Here is a 17,561-nt window from a genome sequence, read left to right on the forward strand (position 1 = left end):
TGGGAACCCAGAGCTCTGTGATTATTCAGACCGATGGTTCCCCCCATGGGACTTTGCATTTAGAAGCTGATAAGTCATAGCCACTCGCTGAGATTAATCTTTATGACATCAGAACGTGTCTCTGCAACAGTCACTTGTCTGCTTGATGTAGGATGGCTGCCTTTCCCCCAGAGAGAACTGTGATTTCAAATACCCAGAAATGTTAGGAATCATCAGAGACAAATGGATACTCAGTCACAGCTCTTCACAGCCCTCGTGAATGCCCTGTTTTTGCTTCTGCTCCCTTTCCTCAGCCCCAATTTCCTATTTTTGTTCCATAAACCTCTGTTTGCATATACACCGTGGTTAGCTAGCTCAAATAGGTACCCAACAAATACACTTCCACTCTAACACACATAAGAAATGATAACAGTTACCATTTATTCTCTTTTGTTCGCCAGCCATCATGCAATCAATGCAGTTATTTACATAATTGTTCCATTTAATTCTCACAAAAATTCCTATGAGGAAGGTAGATATTTTTAATCCTGTTTTAGGGATGACTAAACAGAGGGCTTGGATGGTGAAGTCACGTTCCCAAGGTTTCAAACTTCACAAGGAACCCAGGTAGAACTTTATTCCAGGTCTTCTTGAGTCTAATACTCACACTGGTTTCCTTTACATAGGCTGACCCCACACAGGTTAGCGCTGCTCACAGCCAGACTAGTATCTCCTCTGTTCAATGAGTGGCTTATACTAGATTTCCTGACTCCTGATTCTACTTGATGTCTCTATGAAAACTGGTTGATATTCTTTTGAAATTTAAAACATGTTTAGGGGAGGCAACTGAGAAATGTTCTACTTAAAGGGAAGGCGGAAGGGTGCTATCTGTGGTCACATATAATGCTATAATTTCAAATAGCTTTTGGAGAAAGATCTAAGTGGATTTTGTAACTAAGGAAAATCTATGCACTATTCCTTATAGTATTCTTGAGAGTGTAGCAGTCAGCTCAACAATGCAGCGTGCGTTCCGTGGTGCTTGTGTACTGTCAGAGGCTGAGTTCTGCTGCTGGCTGAAGCCCCACACGGGGGGAGCTTTCCAGAGGAAATCAGGGAAAGAACGAGAACCTGACTCCAGTCTTAGGCTTCCTCCTTTAGAGGTCATGACAATCCACCCAGGGACATCCAACCATCCCGCAAGTTTTCCCTGCATCCAAGTTATCAGATGCATTTTTGATTCCCAAATCGTAAAAATGATGTCCTCTAAGTGCTGCTGGCTATGGGACACTGACTTCCTCTGTTCAACACAGAAAGCCTGGACTGTGCTCGTAAATTGAAGTTAGCCATCTCTGTCTGGTGTCTTTGTAACTAAGTATTCTCCCCCTTTCTCCTTAAAGTGAATACACGTGGAGGAGGGACCATTCCTTGAAATACAGCAGCTCGTCCTGTGGCAAGTTAGCCCACATAAAATAGTTCAAAGAAAGCGCTCAAAGAAATGGGGTTTCAGGACAATTACTTTTTCCAGATCCTTCACAACTCAGTGGCGTAGGGTTGGGTTGCCAGCCTTGGGTTGAGACCTTTGTAATATCCACCTTTAACCATATTGATATACCATGGAGGTGAAGCCACTGACCACTGCAGAGAGTTTAGCTACCCACAGGGACTTCGTAGCTAAAAACAACAATACTGTACATGAGTGAGACGTGTCAAGGCCTAAGTGCCGGGAACAAGACAAAAGTCGTGGTGAGAGTCTTCTGAGGGAACAGGGGTCTTTATACTATTACTACTTCAGAATACGACCCTTCTAGAACCATTAGCCTTGCCATCGGAAGATTGAAACAACGTCACAAGTATTTGTTACACCTGGATGTATATCTGAATATATTTCATAAATAACCGACTATTATAACAAGTACTGACTTGGCCACAAATGCTTCAGCTATCTATTCATCCATAGCCCCTCTCCACTGCTCCTGGGCCCCCTCCACGCCCACTGTTCACTTTGCATTCCTCCAGGAGTTGATACCCCACACAGGATAGCGCTGCTTACAGCCTGCCTTCATTGCTCACCGCAGTTTTCTGTCTACACATCTTTTCTCCCCAACCAGATTGGAGTTGCTGTGTGGCTACGGCCAGTGTCAGACGTTCATCCACCCCATCACAGCACCAACCCATCAATCACTCTTTATGGTTGCTTCAGGGTCAGTCAAATCAGTGTTACTGAGCTAGCTCTACTATGCCTGATTTCCTACAGCTGGGCAGAGGAAGGGCGCCTCGGGGGAAGTTTCCCGTGGGAAACGTCAGCACCTAGGGAAGGAAGGAAGGATTCATGGAGAAGTTTCTAGGATATTTAAGTGGAACGTGGCATGTCTAGTCCACTACTCTGCTTCTCCTCACTGGCCTCCACACCCCTGGAGGCAACTCGGGAGCTGGTTCATGTAGGAAAAAGCCTCCTCTCCTTCTTGCGATTTCCCAAGAAGATCCTGCCCAAGGGGACGGAGCAGGGCTGAAGAGGGGATGCTGGTCTTCTCCAAAGACCTCACTTCATGGGGATTCTGGAAGATTTGGGCCCCTGGACTCCTGCTGTGACTGTCACTTGGTTGTCCCTCAGGGGGACTTCTGGTTAGTCACTCACCAGGCCTCCCTCCTTCCCCTTTCTCTCTGCTCCCTCCTGATAGTCTGAACTCAGAACAGGTAACCACAGCCACAGGTACTGATCAGGATTCAGGGAGGCCATGCAAACCCGAAGTCCACCAAAATGGAGAAGCACTGAGAAGAAAATGTCTCCAACACACTGTAAAGGACTGGGTCCCTAAATGGCTACAAAGTCACAGCAGGGAGCAGGGGTGGGTTTTGTCACCTTGCCTGGTCATCTCCTGGAAGCACTGCTGGGTCAGGGTAGGCTTCTCAGGAGCCAGGCCCACTGGCCCCACCCTCTGAGGCCCTTGCTGGACAGGCCTGTCTGGAGGAAAGGCTGGGTGTGGCCACGGCTGGGTCCCAGCTGAGCCCCCTCATCGTGAGCCCTCCTGAGGCTCAGAAAAGAGCCTGGTGTGGAAAAGCAAACAGGCCCGGGACGCTGCCCTTTGGACCTTTTGCAATTTGCTCCGCCGCTGTGGCCCTGGGAGGGTGGCCTCCTATAAAATAGGGCGCGGGCGCCGGGTGCACATTCTTACATCAGTGCACAGGGACCCAGCCTTTGGGTGCCCGTCTGTGTGTTGCCAGCGAGTGGTGTGAGGCGAGTCGAGTCGCAAGGAGGAAGCCTGCCCAGGTCAGCCATGGGCCCGCCGGGGGCCAAGCTGCAGGTGCCGGCACTGCTGCTCCTGCTGCTTGCCGCAGGCGCCTGGACACGTGAGTGAGGGAGCCCCCAACCTGCCCAGAGCCTTCCGGGGTGCAGTGCTGGGGGAGCATCCAAGATGAAGCCAGAGGGGGCAGAAGCCAGTGACAGGAGCCATGGCTGGGGCATCTTGGGCCTGGGTCAGAAGGAGGGCAGTCACAGTTGGGGATAGGATAACAGGGCCAGCTACGTGGCTCCTCCAGACTCAGGATGGGAGTGGGGGTGGGGTGGGGGGAAGGAGGGGCTGGGGAGCAGGTTCTCCAGAACCAGCTTCCTCCTAAAAGATAAAAACCCTATGCAGGCAGTGTCCTCCCTGTCAGACCCTAGGACCAGTCTGCAAGATCCACAATTGTCTTTCTCCTTTTCTTACAGAAGATGAAGTGCTGGAGAATCTCAGCCCCAGCTGTCCAAGTAAGGCATTCCCCACTGGGCAAGGAAGGGTACCCCTAACCCCCACCCTACCCATCTGTGCCTCGGGATGCTGTGATGCTGTGATTGTTGTGTCCTGCTCTGAGAGCCAAGAAGCCAATTCCTTGGGCTTCTTCCCACCCCCAAGGAGTCTCAACACTCTTGTGCTTGCCCTTCTGTTCTGTCCCGAAAGCTCGGTCAGGGGTAGAGTAGGGAAAGGAGTGTCACTTTGTTGGCCCATGGACACTTTAAGGAGCCATCACCATCCTGTTTACCAGTGGTAATCATTGATTTAAAGCACATGAGGGTGAGGAAATGCTGACTTTAACCTTTGTGCAGACACCCAGACCCTCACCCCTTTGTATTTACTTGACCCCTAGGGGTTAAAGGAGCTGGCCTTGCAGTGTTACTCCGTGCCTCTCCTGAGCCCAAGCTGGCCTCTGGTGGAGCAGCACTGCCATCTCGTGGACATTTGGCATTACTGTAATCTGGGCTCGTGACCCAAATGTTCTTTTTCTCAAATTGTTCAAAACATTCCTCTCAAGCCCAGTGGAAACATCCAGATAGTCCTTCTTGGGGGTTTCTTAAGTCAGCTAGATACCCCTAACTCTTAATGAACTTTATTGAAGTATTTGGTAGAACCCAAACAGAGCCAAAGAATTATGGTATTTTCAAACTGAAAAGGCATTAGATACCTGCTTTATGGTGTCAACTCTTTAATCTTCCAGTCTCTCCTATAGACTTTCTGAGCCCCATTACTTGACACTTGCCTCCTTGCACCCAGATGATATATTCAAGGAATGCCAGCTAATTTAAACATTAGCCTCAGCAAAACATAGTGGAGAAGTTAAATCTGTAAAAGAAAATTAAGTATAATACAAAGTCAGTTAAAAATAGTGTGAGTTTAATAACACAGACACTTTTTTCAATTGTCTATGCCCTCTCTGCCCAGAATTGATTATCCTTGGGAGAGGGGTTTTTTCCTCTGTGGCTGACATTTCTCCTCACTTTAGAAGATACAACTAGATTCAAGCACCTGAGGAAGTACGTATACAACTATGAGGCTGAGAGTTCCAGCGGAGTCCCCGGGACGACTGATTCAAGAAGCGTCACCAGAATCAACTGCAAGGTATGAGGGGAGAAGGAGGGGGCCACGTGAGGACCTAGAATCCACGGATGAGCAAACCCAGCTCATGCCAGGACGGCTGTAATCTCGAAGTGCTGAGACTGACCCCCAGTGTGAAAGTCAGCCACTTTGCTGAAAAGTTGCCTGCCCCAGAATTTTTCCAACCAGATCTATTTTCCCATCAGCAGTATGCTTGGAATAGGTGGTCTAGAATACCAGCAGTGTAGGACAGCAGATTTAACATGATGAAAGAAGCCCCATGGGTGAGCCAAGGGAAGTGGTATCTCAGGAAAGCTTTGTAGAGTGCAGTTTTTATAATCTAAGTCAAATAGCATCTGTTACTAAAAACAAATGGAGAAAAAGAAAAATGTAAACATGCAGTTTGTTCTCGAATAAAGCCTTCTGATTGAGACTGGTTGTACTCCTGGACATGTTCCTACGGAACAGATCTAAGGGCCACAATTGGGGTTCAGGTGGGGAAATGAGGCCAAGAAGCTGCCCTCTTCTTTCTAGCGCCCCATCATCTGTGTGGTCAAATAAGGTAGCCATTAGCCACATGTGGCTATTTAAATGAAACGAAAGTAAAAATTCTGTTTCTTAGTCATACCAGCCACATTTCAAGTGCCCAATAGCTACCTATGGCTGGTGGCTCCCATGTTAGGTAGTGCGAATGTAGAACCTTTCCATCATTGCAGAAAGTTCTTTGAACAGTTCCTGGATAACAACTAGGGATCTGTTTAAACTCCAGCTATACGCAAATGTTTGAGTAGTCCTCCATAGATACAGTTTTGGTTTCTTTGGATTTTTTTGGTGACTTTAACGGAACATTTGCTGTTGAAACCAGTGATAGCCTTCTGCTGCTTCCTGTTTTTCTTCTTACCTCTCACTCCCAGGCTGTCTTTTCTAACCAGTGATACCTATTCCTAAAGTGAGTATATTTGGAACCAATTTAAAAAAACAACAGCAAAGAAAGTCCTTTACATGCATAAGGGCATACTTAAGAAATTTGGGACTCCAGGATATGGAAGAGATCAAAAATAGGACTAAGGATAGGTGGGTTCCTGAGAACTCCTGAGGCCTGTTAGGGACACACGTGGTGTTGGGAAGCAGACGTCTTGTTCTCCAATAGCATTTCCCCTTGGTGTCCTGATTGGAGAGTAAGCCCTGGGCCACGCAGGGGCCTCACATTCTGGATGGAGGGTCTTACTGTGTGGCTACCCTGTCTCCGCAGATCGAGCTGGAAGTCCCCCAACTCTGCAGCTTCATCTTAAAGACGAGCCAGTGTACCCTGAAAGAGGCGTATGGCTTTAACCCTGAGGGCAAGGCCTTGCTGAAGAAGACTAAGAACTCTGAAGAGTTTGCTGCAGCCATGTCCAAGTAAGGCTGGGCCTGTGCATTTGAATTTCTGAAGCTTTGGGTGCCACTGGATGTTTTGTGCGTGTGTGTGTGTGTGTGTGTGTGTACTCGCACACATGTGCTGAGATAGGAACGTGTGTGTTCTGTATTCTGTATTCACCCAGAATTGATTATCGATTCACCATGGATCAGGGAATCGCTGATTTTTCACAACAATCAAAAAGAGGGAAGCATTATTTACCCTCCCCTGGTGAAGTTCTCCTACTTATCATTTAAGTGTGTTTCTAAAAGATCTTATGCTTTAAACGCCTTGAGACAATAAAGCTGAGATGGTTTGTCCAATCACATAAATTCTTGTTTAAAGAAGTAAGCAAGAGCTGGTGCCTGATGGTCTTCAGGGAGCACCCAGCGGGACATGCTGCTGTGTCCTGCCAATGGCAGTGCAGGGTCTGGTCAGCGGGGGTAAAGGCCCAGCCTCAGGGAACCCAGGGAGAGCACGGGCCTCACAGGCCTGCACTCGGCCAGTGCACACTGACCAGGCCGGTCCTGTGGTTTACAGCTGGCTTCTCTTTGGACTGATCAGTGTCTGTGATGTTGTACCAGTTGCTAAATACTTTGAACACCACCCCTTCCTCCTCTCCAAGTCAGTTTGTAATGTCCTAAAAGCATGCAAATACCAGCAGTCATAGATCTGTGGATTTGGTAGCACTGGCAACTCCCTGCCTATCTTGGGATTTGTTGAACATTAGACCCAGAAGCCAGTCCTTTCTCCACAGAGTCGGTCTTGATGCTTCTGTCTCTCAGCAATCCACCTTATTTTATCTGAGACTTCAATGTATATGCAGGAACGGGGTGCAGTAATGGACAGAAGGGAGTGAGTAGTTACTTTTTGGTCCTTACCCTCCTCCAAACCAAATGGTCTCCTGCTCTTGACTACCTCAAGGCTTTCCAAGCCTGCATCGCCATGTCTGGAGTTTTCTGAGAGAATGTAGGGCTGTAGGAGGCATGCCTGGCCTCCTTTTCTGCTTTCTGACTTAACTAGAGCAGGTGCAACCAGGCCCTTTGAAGCCCCCAAAAGAAAGTTCCCTAAGGAAAATCCCTAAGATCAAAGTTGACCCAGGCTTCAGACATGGCCTGAGACCATAGCAAAGAGTGAATATCCATTGAATGTATGCAAAGAAGCTCAAATTCACTAGCAGTCAGAAGATGCAATTAATGTAGCAAGATATTTATCACCTTATACACATAAGACTACAAAAATGTAATCTCAAGATCCATTCACATTGTCGCAAATGGCACTATTTCATCTTTTCTTATGGCCGAATAGTATTCCATTGTGTATATGTACCATATCTGCTTTATCCAATCATCTATCGAAGCACTCTGGTTGTTTCCACGTCTTGGCCACTATAAATAAAACTGCAATGAACATCGGAGCACATATATCTTTTCGGATATATGTTTTCAGATTTTTGGGGTAGATACCCAGGGGAGTAACTTTACTAATAATTGTCACCCCAATAAACTTTAATTAAAAAATAAATTTAAAGCAGCTAAAGCACATGCTGCTGGCAGGTCTATGAGGATAGGGGTGCTCTCATGCATTGCTGGTGGAAATGAGAGCCATTAGTCAATATCAATTATAATGAAAAAAATACTATAGTCTTTGACACAGAAGTTCCAAATTTTGGGACTCTAGCCCATAAAAAGAAAAGCAGGAATGTGTGAAAATGTGTGCATAAGGTTGTTTATTTCAGTGTTGTTCATGAGGCAAAAAAAAAAAAAAAATTCCAGAAAGAAAATGGATGCCATTAAATAGGGAATGTCTATATAAATTATATATAAACACAGAATTCAGTGTTTTGCAGCTTTTTAAAAAGAATCTGTCAGAGTGCTACCAAATGACTCAGAAGGACTTTCATGGGGTATAATTAAGTGAGAAAAGCAAAATAAAGAAAAGTGTGCTTAATGCAGTGCCATTTGTATAAGGCAAGCAATCACAAAATCTTTACATGTGGGCGTTTACACCCAAACATCTATGTAGGACTGTCTGAGTGTGGAGGTGCATGGAAACCCCTGTGGTTGTTCTGTGGGGAGTACGGCAGCAGAGATGTATATATATGTATATATATACACATATGTATATATATGTGTGTGTGTGTGTGTGTGTGTGTGTGTGTGTGTGTGGGTAGGTATATTTATGAAGAAAAGATGTAAAAAGAAAAACAGTAAGTGAAAAAGAGGCTGCAGAGCTACCCAACTTATGTCCAACAGGCTCCGCATGGAGAACGGATACTTTTGTGACCACACTCTCTCTGGGACAGGTACGAACTCAGGCTGGCCATTCCCGGAGGCAAACAAGTTTTACTTTACCCAGAGGAGGAAGAGCCTAAACACATCCTGAACATCAAGAGGGGCATCATCTCCGCCCTCCTGGTTCCCCCGGAAACAGAAGAGGCCAAACAAGTGTTGTTCATGGTGAGAATTTAGAAAGCTGAGAAGAGTGACCCTCTGAACCCACCTTCACATATTCAAGCTGGCTCCCTCCGTCTACATAGAGTGGATCCTTGACTCAGCTGCACGGCTGTTTACACAGGAGGCCCTTCATTGGTGTGAAACCCCAGTGTGCAGGCTCTCCCTGTCCTCTGGGCTCAGGGACATCATCCTGAGCAGGTTGGATCTAATTTTAAAGCAGTTTCTAGGGAGTCCTGATCACCCTACTCTGTTGTCTGATTTTGTTCCATTTCCACAACGTGTAACACAGGAAAGCCTCTATGTATTTTCAACATGGAAAATAACTGAACTTGTTGCCAGCCTCTTTTAAGAATTTCAAGGTCTAATCTGAGAGAGTATTCAATTCACTCCAGTCCCATGATCATTTTTGAGCCCTTGGAATATTCTATGTTCTATACTTAGAGAATACAGACCTTCTGCAGAGGCCTTTCCTCAGGGAGTTCCCTGGACCTGGGGGCAGAACCAAGACACATATTACACAAGGCAGATTGGAATACATGCCGTAGATGAGCAGTAGAGAAAACAATCTGAGAGCACGGAGCGTAAAATCAGCTTTGGCTGCATCCTAGGAGGCCTGGCTGGAGTGTGTGTCAGAATCAGAACCACCCTTCATGGGTGTTCTCACTCCACCTCTGGCTGACTGGGCGCATGCAGAGCCCACACTCTGCCTGTGAGGAAGAAAGTGTCTCCGCATCCAAGCTGCTCCTGCCTTTTCTCCCAGGCTCCTTTCCCAGGCCTTCCCAAAGTGCCAAAAGATGTTTTCCCATGTTGAATGCACCTTTTGTATCTTCTCCCTTAGGATACTGTGTATGGAAACTGTTCCAGTGACTTTACCGTGAAAACAAGGAAGGGAAACGTGGCAACAGAAATATCCATTGAAAGAAACCTGGAGAAGTGTGATGGGTTCGAGCCTGTTAGCACAGGAGTTAGCCCACTTGCTTTGATCCAAGGCATGGTAAGTTTCCCATCAGCATTGCTATTCCCCCAGCAGTATGTTGGGTTGTTACTAATATTCTGGGAAGTTAGAGTTAGTAGGGCTCTCAGAGAAGCAGCCGCCCCACCGCTTCCTCATATAGGCTATAGTGGGAAACTGTGGCCCAGACAAGGAAAGCACTGCCCAAGGCCATGTGTCTAGAATCAGGTTTCTGATTCCCAATCCAGAGCGCTGCCCTTCTTGCTGTCATTCTGTCACTTGTACCAAACCTGCCATCATTTGAGAGTAATGACTGTCCGTCCCTGAGGAGGCTCCAAGGCTCAAAGTAGGGGAGCAAAGCCACCTGCTGCTCCTTCCTGGGCAAAGGCTGAGTGTCCCCAACTCTAAGCCTTCAGCCTCCACGGCAGTCCCAAGACCTGTGTTCTGCTCTCCTCTCCCTTACTCCTATGACACGACATAACTGAGAACATTCCAGAGTCCTGTCTTCCCATCCCATGGATGACCCTCAGTGCCTGTGCCCTCTGCCTCCTGCCTGGGCCAACCCCTCAGAACTAACCCTTCTGTGCTGTCCTTCAACAGGGGTCAGATAGCACCATGTTACCTGAGCTGGCCTAAGGCCTTGTAACAACCTCTGGGACATGAATCACAGCTTAGCTCAGCAAACACAAAGCAGTCATGCCTGGCAGTGCTCCTGGTCACTTGGGTCCTTGGCCCAAAACAGGGAGAACAAGCGCCACAGCCAGCAGAGGCCAGTGCATGGGTTTCTTTTCTTTTTTTCTGTTTTGTTTTTGTTTGTTTGTTTTTCCAAGCAGCTGCTGTGTGCTCAGCCCCACTCTAGGCAGCACTGAGGGAGGGCCAATGGCAGATGAACCATGGACCTTCCCCTCAGGGTGTTACAGTCTAGTGCAGGAACATGGTTCACACATGCCAAGAAAGGACAGTATGTGGCGTTCCTGTTAAAGTGATCAACTGAGCGGGGCAGACAAGCAGTCCTAGGCCTGAGCATGAAGGAGAAAGCACTATTCACATAGCTCATTGGGCAAAGCAACTAGTAGATCCAGTTAGAAGAAATGATGGGTGAGCGTCAGTGAGCCTAGACTCCAAGTTTCACGGAAGATGTGGAGTATGAGACTGAAAGATACAAAGACTATGTAAATGGAAGAAAGCTATAAGGATGGGCTTCTAAGAAAACATAAGGAGCAGTAGTGTGTGAAGTGTCAATGTGTGGTGGGACAGGTATGTATAGGATACCAGGCCAAATGAACTTTGTGCGGAAGGAGACGTCTCTTGGACAGAATAAGAAGAGTCCATACCTTGACTCAGCTTTGGATCTGCCGAGTTGTTGCATCCCTTTGTCTAAATGTCAAGTACCAAGTTCTCTTCTTTAACTGAGTTTGTCTAGTGGTACATAATTCCCATTCCCCTCCTCCCCTTCTTCCTTGAAGGTAAATGTCTATGGCAGAAGACTCCAGTTCAAGCCCCAGGGACTGATCAAAATGCGTTTCTCCCATCTCATTCACAGACCCGACCACTGTCTACTCTGATCAGCAGCAGCCAGTCCTGCCAGTACACTCTGGACCCCAAGAGAAAGCATGTCTCAGAAGCCATCTGCAAGGAACAAAACCTGTTCCTGCCTTTCTCCTACAAGTAGGTCACCTGCTGCACCCCCCGATTCATCACATGGGGGGTCTATGTGAGCTGAATGCTTCTCAAGTACCCTGATCCAGGCTAGGCTATGCCTGGGAGAGGGTTATGAAGAGGTACAAAGCAGAGCCCATCCCTGTCCCCCTTTTCAAGCTAACAAGAGATTTGTCAGGAAAATCTTAGGCATGCAAAACAACTTGAGATCAACAAGAGACATCTGAGCTCCAGACTTCAAGGGTTATAGATCAGGAAAAGCCTGGATCATTGCAGGCTGCCCCGGTTAGAAGGGCTTTGTGGAGGATTTGGAATTTGGACTGGAGACTTGTGTATCTAAACCCATTTGGAAAATTGATCAAGCAACTCATGTTTATGGAGTCACCACTATAGTCTTGGCACTGTGCTGTGGGAGATATGAAAGAATTTCGAGGCACAGAGTTAGTCCCTACCCTCTGGGTACTCTGAACAGGTTGAAGGTATGGGGTGCTTATGTCTTTTGATGGAAGGACAGCTAGTATGGCCAGGAGGAGGTGGGCCCTATCCATTAGGAGGGTCAGGGTGGCTGGGTTTAACCATGGTTTGAGAGGTGGACAGGATTTGGGTAGAAGTGGACATGGGAAAACATTCAACATGAAAAGCACAGTATGCTTTGGGGAGCTGGCCATCCTTGGTTACCTGGCATGCTCCCTTTGTTACCAGGAACAAGTATGGGATGATGGTACAGGTTACACAGACTTTGAAACTTGAAGACACACCTAAGATCAACAGCCGCTTCTTTGATGAAGGTAAGACTTTATATCCATGTGGTTGCCACTGCCCAAGACGTTCCATGCATCATGGTTTAGCTCTTTGCTGAGCCACATGAAACATCTGCTGACTAATGAATTAAGTGGGCTCTGGTGTTCTGGCTATGGGCTACTCTAGCGAGAAAGCATATTCATTTCAGAACATCAAGTGACAAGGGGATTCAGGAAAGGGAGAAGTTTCCCAAGCCTTCCCACATTTTTATAAGTAGGAAACTGGCCTCCTAAATCTACCTTTGGTAGTCTGACAAACTCGTACACCTTGTGATAAGGCCTAGGGCCAGGGACAAGCTGGAGAGGACCTTCTGCATCAGGAAGGTCTTTACCAATGGAAGGGACTTTAGAGATCTCTAGCCCAACTCTAGCCCTGCATTTGTCTTGTATTTAAGTCTGTCTCATGCATTATCTCATTGTTCTCAGCAACCTGTGATGTCAGGTGGTAACTGCTGATATTAATTCTACAGAAGGGAAAACGACGCATAAAGAGGGTTATTCAAGGTCAGAGAATATTAGAGGTGGTGCCAAATGAGCCCATAGGTCTAATCTAAGCCAGGATTCATTCCATTCCACCTTGCTTCCCTGCTGAATTAACCCCCTTCCGGAGCATAGGTCACAGCAGTGCGGTAAAGGAAACACAAAAGAGTCTCCTCCTCCCCCACAAACTGCTATTAGATTCAACTGGAAGAAATGATGGGTGAGCCTCAGCTGTAGCCTCATCTGTCACCCTATCAGCAGCAGCATCTCCTCACCAGTTCTTTTGGGCAAAGAGGTAATCTGCTACCAGGTTCAAACAAGCCTGGATTCAATTCCAGCTCTGCCTCTTATACCCAGAGAGGTCTTGCACAAGGTGAGTTGCTCGAAGCTGGGTCTTAGTTCCCTTATCTTTAAATTGAAGACGAATGCTAACCCACAGGGATAGTATGATGAGTCCATGAAAACACTGAAGTCAAATGCCTAGCACAGAGCCAGATACAGAACGGGCATCAAGTACAGGGTAGTTTCCTTTTCCCCTTTGTTGGAATCTCACCGATTTCCAGTTTCCAGGAGACGAAGAGAGATTGAGATGTCGAGGTAAGCCAGAATTCCTTTGATACATTCCTCTTTCCAGGTACCAAGGAGGTGGCTCTCGCCTTTGAGAGCACCAAATCTACATCATCGCCAAAGCAGGCCGAGGCCATTGTGAAGACCCTCCAGGAGCTGCAAAAACTACACGTGTCCGAGCAGAATGCCCAGAGAGCTAACCTCTTCAATAAGCTGGTCACTGAGCTGCGAGGCCTCAACAATGAGGCAATCTCATCCCTCTTGCCAAAGCTGGTCAAGGTGTCCAGGTATGTCTTTAATGGTTGCAGCGTCCTTCGTAGATTATAAACCTGTGGTAGCTGGCTGAAACCTTGGCCAAACAGAGAAGCTCGGGGACCATTGAAATATCAAGCCAGTCAGTCAATTGGTCAATCAGTTCATGTTTGCTGGATAGAGAAATACCACCAGCTAAGGTGCCTAGAGTTCCATGGGCAACAAGGTGTATCCAAGGCAGATATGTATCTGTGTGTTAAAATAGGAGGAAAATAGTTCCTGCATTTTGATGGGTGTCTTCTAATTCCTCATTCTGTTACCCTGGATGGTTTGAGAGAAAAAGAAGTCTGTACCTTTCAGAAGCCTATAGGCTAGTGGAGAGAGAACTCGGGCAAACAAAATAATACTGTGACTTCTCTGTGCTTCAAGAAAGGCGCTGGCTCTTAGTGCTGTGAAGATCAGAGAAGAAACAGGACTGAAATGAGACCATGCCAGTGTTAGTCTGGCATATTCTGTGTTCTGACCAAAGGAGTGCTGTTATGGTGATAAGTCCAGAGGGTCCTTCTTCTGACTTGCCTCCGTAGTGCCACTCCATTGGGTGATACGCATGGTCAAGGCTTCCTGGTTCTTGGGATCTGAGTTAGATTTTGAAAGTGTTTGGATTCAGGTAGTGAATAAGGGAAATAAGGGCACTCCTGACAGCGGGAACACCAGGGGCCAAGCATATTTCAACTGTCTTGAAGGCGATCTATGTAATGTTTTCTGCCCTTTCCTTCACAGCCCCGTCACTTTACAAGCCCTGATTCAGTGCGGACAGCCCCAGTGTTACACTCACATCCTTCAGTGGCTGAAAAGTGAGAAAGCCAACCCCCTTCTGATAGATGTTGTGACCTACCTGGTGGCGCTGCTCCCAGAGCCCTCAACCCAGAGGCTGCGGGAGATCTTCAACATAGCAAAGGAGCAGCAGAGCCGGGCCACGTTGTATGCTCTGGGTCACGTGATCAACAGGTGAGTTTTACACTGGTTCTCCTCATCAGAGCTGAGGAAGACCCCACATCTCTGTATTAAGATGGTACCCCTTCTTCAAAGTTCAAACTCTGAGGCTTACCCTTTGGTTTTTCTACTGGTCTTTGCAAGAGTAATGACTTAAAGTAAGAAATCAACAAATGCATGTTTGGACTTTTAGATACACCTACCTATGCTCACTGAGTCCTAACTCTTTTTCTGTAGATATCTTAAGACAGGCTCTCCCGTGGCTCAAGACCTTGAGGACATTGCTGATTACCTGTTGGAGCAGATTCACAATGACTGCACCGGGAATGAAGATCACACCTACTTGATTCTGAGGGTACTTTCCGTCTCCTGTATAATAATCATCATTTCAGAAGCACTTTTCCTGGACACCCCTCCCTTCTCCTTCTGCACCCTGATTCCCTCTTGTTGCTTTTCAATGCAGGTCATTGGAAATATTGGTGGAAAAATGGAGCAGCTAACCTCAAGACTCACGTCTTCAATCCTGAAATGTATCCAAAGCACAGAGCCGTCACTGCTGATTCAGAAGGCTGCCATCCAAGCCCTGAGGAAAATGGAAATTAAAGATGAGGTAAAGTCCACAGAGGAGGGCTGAAGGTGAACATTCTTCAGATTGACAAGGATTTGGAATGAGATTCTAAATCTCATTGTTCGATGGACCTGACTTTATTCTGCTGCTTTCTAATCGCAAATTGCAATGAGCTGATTGACTTCACTGCCTAGCAGTATGTGAACATGAGAGAAATATTTGACCTTGCTGCTACTCCAGCAGGCAGAATATGAGATTTTCATGACGTGCTATCTTTCTACCAGAATGACCATCATTCTCACTCTCATTCATCTTTGGAGAACATACCTGATTTTCCCCAATCTCTCCAAACTAGGATAGTCAACCTAGCTATCTTAGCTTGGAGAGATTGGGGAAAATCAGGCACGTTCTCCATATTTTTGGACACTACCTTATTTACTAGCCCCAAACTCTCACTATCCCTTCTCACCTTTACCCTCATATTGAAATAATTTGTGTTAAAACAACTTCATGTTTAGTTAGTGGCAGGTCTCCAACAAGTCATAACTTGGCCATAACTTGTGTGTTTTCATAAAACTGAATTTGACGTACATTCAATAGTTTTCTGAGAACCCTTCTATGAGCTGGTTGCTCTGGGGAACACTGGCAAGAAGATTCAGTACCAGCATTTGAAGAGTTATTAGAGAGAAATTCGACTTGCACATAATAAATTGCTTGCAGACCATGCCGATGTTTGCCAGCCTTGTTCTGTGTTCTGACCCAAGGGCAGTGATAACTGTCTCCTCTTTGGGCTATAGGTCCGGGAAGTCCTTCTTCAGACTTTCCTTGATGCTGCCTCTCCAGGGGATAAGCGACTGGCAGCTTATCTCATGCTGATGAAAGACCCTTCCTCATCAGATATTAGCAAAATCACCCAACTTCTCCCCCGGGAACAGAATGAGCAAGTGAAGAACTTTGTGGCTTCCCACCTCGCCAACATCTTAAACTCAGAAGAATTGTATGTCCAGAAGTAAGTAAGAGCGATTTTTCCCCATCTGATACAAAGGGCTGAAATTCCAAACTTCAATTTGGATTTAGTTACTGCCTGCTCTTTATAGAGTAGTCTTTGTTCTGGAACAAACACTTGTGCAAAAAAGTACAGCAAACCTGAGCCAAACTCTTGGGGCAAACCCATGACTTTGGTAGCAATTGGAAATTCATATTTTCTTGGGATGAGAGAAGACATGCATATGTAACATGATGTGTCGGCTCAAAATATACTCCTTCTTTTCATCTAGTTTGAAAAAATTAGTGGAAGAAGCTCTGGAAAATTCTCAACTTCCAACTGTCATGGACTTCAAAAAATTTTCCCGCAACTATCACCTTTCCAAATCTATTTCTCTTCCATCGTTTGACCCAGTGTCAGCCAAAATCGAAGGCAACCTTATATTTGATCCAAATAATTACCTTCCCAAAGAAAGCATGCTGAAAACGACCCTCACTGTCTTTGGATTTTCTCCATCTGACCTCTTTGAGGTAAGAGTCTTATGTATTCTAGCCCATTCTGTAAATAAAAAAGTCAAGGGAGCCGTGAACCAGAGGGGAGGAACAAGAATCATCTGGCAGTTAGTTCCACATCACCCCCTTGAGGCCTGCTCCTTTCCACCTCCCTCACCTCCCTGCCTCCCTGCTGGGTGGGGGTGGGGGCGGTCATCTGAAGCATGACTTCTTAGTATAAATGGACATGCAGATGTCTCAGAGAAGTCCTGAGACCCAAAATCCAAGGAAGGGGATGGGCTATGTAGTCAGATAGATCTGGTTCAAACCCCAAACCCACTTCCAACTCTGAATCTTTGCTTTAATTATTTATCCTCTCTGAACCATAGTTGCCTCTTCTGAAAAAGGGCAAAAATAAGTTCTGCCTTTGAAGATTCTACCGAGATTTAAATAATACCACTCCTGTGGAGTGCTCAGCTCAGTTCCTGCCTTGTAGTAGTCATCAAATAATTGTTTAATTAAATGGACATAAAGAGAGGAATGGGAGTTTGAAAAACAACAGTGAACTCAATAGCTTTTTTTTTCTTTTTGCCTGATTTTCTTTTTCAGGTTGGTTTGGAAGGAAAAGGGTTTGAGCCAACCTTAGAAGCTTTCTTTGGGAAGCAGGGATTTTTCCCAGACAGTGTCAACAAGGCTTTGTACTGGGTTGATGGTAAAGTTCCTGATCGTGTCTCCAAGGTCTTGGTGGACCACTTTGGCTACACCAAAGGTGATAAACATGAGCAGGTATGTTTTTGTTAAGTATCCTCTCAAGGAGAGCTTTGGGTCTCAATACAAAAACATTCTTATCAAAGTCTGGAAGTCATCAAGGAACTATCTAAGGGCTGTGACAACTATGGGTTTCATTGACCAACCCCATGGGAGTAAGAGCCAGGATCCTCAGCAGTTATGGGCCTCCTAAAGAGTCAGTGTGCCCAGGAACCAGACTCGATAGAGGGACTCTAGCATATTGATTAAGAGTGTGAAGTCGGGGGCATGGATTGGAATTCTTACCTCACTGTCTTCAAGCTATGCACACTTGGTATGTTCCTTGATACTATGTCTATCTGTTTCTGCATCACCAAAGTGTTAACCCA

The 17,561-nt window shown here is 46.3% G+C and overlaps 1 protein-coding gene and 1 long non-coding RNA gene across 3 annotated transcripts in view; one reads left to right on the forward strand and one right to left on the reverse strand.

The window, feature by feature from the left end:
• LOC109461063 (uncharacterized) overlaps nucleotides 1-9,170 on the reverse strand; it is a 90,114-nt gene extending 80,944 nt beyond the window's left edge. For both annotated transcript variants that reach the window (XR_016020499.1, XR_012496268.2), the window contains exons 1-2: nucleotides 9,131-9,170; nucleotides 4,417-4,574 (exon numbers count right to left, since the gene is read on the reverse strand). This is a non-coding gene — a long non-coding RNA (uncharacterized LOC109461063). The remainder of the gene's footprint in view (nucleotides 1-4,416; nucleotides 4,575-9,130) is intronic.
• The window catches only part of APOB (apolipoprotein B), a 38,193-nt gene continuing 23,775 nt past the window's right edge, over nucleotides 3,144-17,561 (forward strand). Inside the window, exons 1-15 of the mRNA XM_019756811.3 lie at nucleotides 3,144-3,327; nucleotides 3,686-3,724; nucleotides 4,735-4,850; nucleotides 6,079-6,224; nucleotides 8,528-8,681; nucleotides 9,517-9,672; nucleotides 11,174-11,298; nucleotides 11,992-12,077; nucleotides 13,204-13,423; nucleotides 14,169-14,396; nucleotides 14,619-14,736; nucleotides 14,845-14,991; nucleotides 15,747-15,958; nucleotides 16,227-16,464; nucleotides 17,035-17,211. Coding sequence (XP_019612370.3) covers nucleotides 3,255-3,327; nucleotides 3,686-3,724; nucleotides 4,735-4,850; nucleotides 6,079-6,224; nucleotides 8,528-8,681; nucleotides 9,517-9,672; nucleotides 11,174-11,298; nucleotides 11,992-12,077; nucleotides 13,204-13,423; nucleotides 14,169-14,396; nucleotides 14,619-14,736; nucleotides 14,845-14,991; nucleotides 15,747-15,958; nucleotides 16,227-16,464; nucleotides 17,035-17,211 — 2,235 coding nt within the window. The 5' untranslated portion in view covers nucleotides 3,144-3,254. The remainder of the gene's footprint in view (nucleotides 3,328-3,685; nucleotides 3,725-4,734; nucleotides 4,851-6,078; nucleotides 6,225-8,527; nucleotides 8,682-9,516; nucleotides 9,673-11,173; nucleotides 11,299-11,991; nucleotides 12,078-13,203; nucleotides 13,424-14,168; nucleotides 14,397-14,618; nucleotides 14,737-14,844; nucleotides 14,992-15,746; nucleotides 15,959-16,226; nucleotides 16,465-17,034; nucleotides 17,212-17,561) is intronic.

The sequence above is a fragment of the Rhinolophus sinicus genome, chromosome 2 (assembly GCF_057876585.1).
Source record: "Rhinolophus sinicus isolate RSI-liver-muscle chromosome 2, RSI-T2T, whole genome shotgun sequence".
Taxonomy (NCBI): domain Eukaryota; kingdom Metazoa; phylum Chordata; class Mammalia; order Chiroptera; family Rhinolophidae; genus Rhinolophus; species Rhinolophus sinicus.